We start from the raw sequence: 3,668 nt of genomic DNA on the forward strand, positions 1-3,668 counted from the left end.
TAAAGGAACCAATACTCCTTCATGCACAAAAATGTTACACATTTGAATCAATTTGGTTGTATGAAGGGAAAGAGGGAAATGGGGAATTTTCAATATACTATGTGTTTAATGAAGATGAAACACAAAATTATTTTTCACTCACAAATTTGTTTGAGGAAAATCATGTTAGTTTGTTCGAACATGATTTTAACTTTTATTTAATTACAATGATCAATCATTCATGCTAAAGTAAATACAAAAACTAAGGTCTCAAATTCATACACAATTTACAAACAATTACTCAAATATCTTATATATCAATACGTAATATTTAGAAGCAAAACAATCGATTCATGTAATTTACAACTTTACATATCACTAACATTACCTTATCAACTTTCAAGGTAATTCTTAGGTATCAAAGTCTAACCTTTGATATTTAAATTAAATAAGTGTGTTTAGAACACGTTAAAACAAAAAAGTGTTGAAGCCCATACATGAAAATTCATCGTGATTCTCTAAAAACTAACCACTAACCAAACGAAGGTTTAAGTTGTTCACTCCTTCCGCAGTGGGATTAACATTTCGCTTCCTCCAGAAACTACCAAAAGAACTTTCTATTTCCTCCAATGTTTTGCCATGTGTTTCAGGGAGCATAGTATAGTGAAAAACCCACGCTACCATTGCAATTCCTGCGAAAAGAAAAAAAGTACCTCCAATGGTGATGGCCTTTGAAAGAGACAAAAAAGTCATGGATACGATTCCACTAGTGAGCCTATTCATCATTGTCCCAATAGACACGCCTTGAGCTCGAAGTCTCAACGGAAATATCTCAGAACTATAAACCCACGTAATAGGACCTGACCCAATTGAAAACGTACCAGCATAGAACAACACCGCCGCTATACTAAGCCAAATAGCCCATGTAACGGTGGCGCGTGAGCTATCAATAACAGTGAGACTAACTGCCAAAGTAAGAAGTGAGAGTATTAACCCACCAACACTGGTTAATAACAACGCGCGCCTCCCAACACGATCCAATAAAAAAGTGGGCACTAAGACAAACATTGTTTTCACAAATCCAACTGCTATAGTTGCAAGAAGTTTATTTGTGTCAGATTTGATCCCAGCCTTCTCGAAGATTCTAGGACTATACAAAACAACAGCGTCTATGCCAGTTGCTTGTGCGAAGAAGTGAAGGCCAAGGGAGGCAATGAAAATGTGACTAACTGCAGGTGTGGGATGAAGAAACAGTTCTTTCCATACGCCTTTGCCTTGAACTTTTGTCACTGAAACGATGTCGTCGTTGCAGTCCAAGGAAATTCCTGTAATCTCTTTAATATCATCTAATCTCTGCTGAGCTTCTTCTTTAGAATCAGAGATTTTATAGAGAACTTTTTTAGCTTCTCCTAATCGACCCTTGGCAACGAGCCATCTCGGTGACTCTGGCATGGCTAATACTGCAATGGCTAGGAATATAGAAGGGATGGCGCTGATTCCAAGCATCAGTCGCCAACCATAGTGAAGTGGCAGCTTTGAAAATCCATAGTTTGAGATGTATCCAACTAAAATCCCTCCATTCAAAAATACCTGAAAATAACTTGTTTCTTTAGACTTGAATTCAACTTTTGTGGCAACTATAATTGATTATTCTACCTTCTATTCTATCATAGAGTGATTTATGGCATGTAATATATAATAATCTCAAATTAACTTCAATTAATTTCTAATCTCAAAGGTAAATAATTAAAGAAAACTTAAATTAATTAGAAAACTTGCCTCAGGCAAAGAAGTGAGGAATCCACGAGTTGTAGTTGGGGAGACTTCAGAGATATAAACCGGAGCAATTAAGAAAGCAAAACCCATGCCAACACCGGCAAAGAAACGACCAAACATAAGAAACGCATAGTTCATGGAAAGTCCCATAAGGATAGCTCCGACGAAGAAAATTACTCCGGCGAGGACAATTGTGTAACGCCGACCAATCCAATCGGAGAGTCTCCCTGCTATGTAAGAACCTATGGGGGAGTAAATATTTATGATGCCTAGGAGAATTTCGATCTCTACGTCGGTTACTTTAAGGTCTCTTTTGATATAGATGGCTGCTCCACTCATCACACCAATATCTGTTACAATAATAATATCAAATATATAGTTGTTATAAATTGCATGATCACATAGATTCATCTAGTAATAGAAAAGAGTTTATGGTATGATTGTATCTGTACTCACTGTACCCAAGTAAGATAGAAATCATAGATGCCAAGATAGCACAAGTAAAAGAGAATTTGTTCCTTTTGGATTTGTTTTGAGGATCAAAATCTTCAAGAGATTTCAAAGCTTCCGTTGCTTCTGATCCCTCAGCCATCTTTCAGTTTGTTGATAAGGATGATGATTATTGTGTTTGGATCTTGGGTAGCTTTGAAAAAATCATTGCTATTAATGCTATTTGTGAAGTAGGTTTCTCTATTTTAACAACCTCACAGAAATAAGAAATAAGGATGTCTGTCCTCTTATATTTTTCTGTTTCAGCTATTTCTTCTATACTTAATTAATTTATTTAATGGTTGATTGTCATAAAAAAATCAAGACTAGAAAAATAATAGATTAATGATTGATATTAATGCACAAATTATAAAGCAAATCTCTTTGTCAGAAAAGCCACCCTTATTCAAGTTTAAAATAGTTAGAATTTTTGTTTGTGTGTTGAACCTACAGGTGAATTTGAATTTCGAAATTCTAACATATTCTTAGATAAAATTTTATGCATTGTCTAAGTTTTTATTTCGGGACAGTAATACGAACACCTTGACAATAGTTAGGAAAACATTTGCATATCATTTGACAATGCATACATTACTCACACAATAAATTATGCTTGAAATATAAGAAATAAAGACAACTTTTACGTTTATTAAGAATGATAGTTAAATATATTTAATTTTTTTATATCATGTAAAAGAATTACTCCCTCCATCTCATATTAGGTGTCCTCTTTGTTAGTGCACAAGATGAAGAAGATGAAGATGAAAAAAGAGAGAGAATAACAAACTTCCACTACTCTTACAAAACGGTTACAACAAATGGTTACACACACATTGTTCTGCTCTACTGTAGAAAATGCACACACTTAGTACTCTATGCACAGTTGTATATACTGTCGACAACTACACTTGTTTAGATATACAAACAATAATGTCACGTAGGTAAAAGTGCTAACCTACACTAACTAGGTTAAGCTTAACTAAAACTACTACTACTGAATATGAATTATTTCTAACACCATCTCTTAATTCATATTCAGCTAATCAAAACTAACAACACCAATTTCATCCCTCAAGTGGAGAAATTGATCAGTCTTGATCGCTTTTGTCAGAACATTTGTCAGTTGCTTTTGGGTGCTACAGTGCATAAAATTTAGCACTCCATTCTAAACTTGACTTTTCAGAAAGTGATACTTAGTCTCAATATACTTGCTTCTCCCATGCAACACTGGGTTCTTGGCAAGATTGATTGCAGACTTGTTATCAATCATCAGCTTTAAAGGCTTGTTTACCTTGATCTTCAAATCTTGCAGTAAATTCGGAAGCCAAACAACTTGACATGCAGCTGCAACACCTGCAATATATTAAGCTTCAAAAGTTGACAAAGCAACAACTGATTTCTTATTAGAACACCAAGAAATAGGA

General features: G+C 34.7%; 1 protein-coding gene across 2 annotated transcripts; it reads right to left on the reverse strand.

Annotated features, from left to right (window-relative positions):
• Positions 1-265: 265 nt before the first annotated feature.
• LOC127100361 (polyol transporter 5) lies at positions 266-2,503 on the reverse strand. 2 transcript variants are annotated; one of them, XM_051037499.1, is made up of 3 exons: positions 2,212-2,503; positions 1,759-2,105; positions 266-1,569 (listed from the first exon to the last, which is right to left on the reverse strand). In XM_051037499.1, exons 1-3 carry the CDS (start codon positions 2,345-2,347, stop codon positions 505-507), a joined length of 1,548 nt encoding a protein of 515 aa, XP_050893456.1. In that variant the 5' UTR covers positions 2,348-2,503; the 3' UTR covers positions 266-504. The 2 variants fall into 2 exon arrangements, with proteins under 2 accessions (XP_050893456.1, XP_050893457.1); XM_051037500.1 differs by having other exon boundaries at positions 2,217-2,492.
• Positions 2,504-3,668: the final 1,165 nt, after the last annotated feature.

Source organism: Lathyrus oleraceus, chromosome 7 (assembly GCF_024323335.1).
Source record: "Lathyrus oleraceus cultivar Zhongwan6 chromosome 7, CAAS_Psat_ZW6_1.0, whole genome shotgun sequence".
In the NCBI taxonomy this organism is placed as follows: Eukaryota; Viridiplantae; Streptophyta; class Magnoliopsida; order Fabales; family Fabaceae; genus Lathyrus; species Lathyrus oleraceus.

Coding starts and splice junctions, on each gene's coding strand:
- LOC127100361 (XM_051037499.1), bottom strand. CDS start 2,347: ATGGCTGAGGGATCAGAAGCAACGGAAGCTTTGAAATCTCTTGAAGAT. Junction 2,106..2,211: donor TTCTATCTTACTTGGGTACA/GTGAGTACAGAT, acceptor TTATTGTAACAG/ATATTGGTGTGATGAGTGGA. Junction 1,570..1,758: donor TCCTCACTTCTTTGCCTGAG/GCAAGTTTTCTA, acceptor AGTTATTTTCAG/GTATTTTTGAATGGAGGGAT.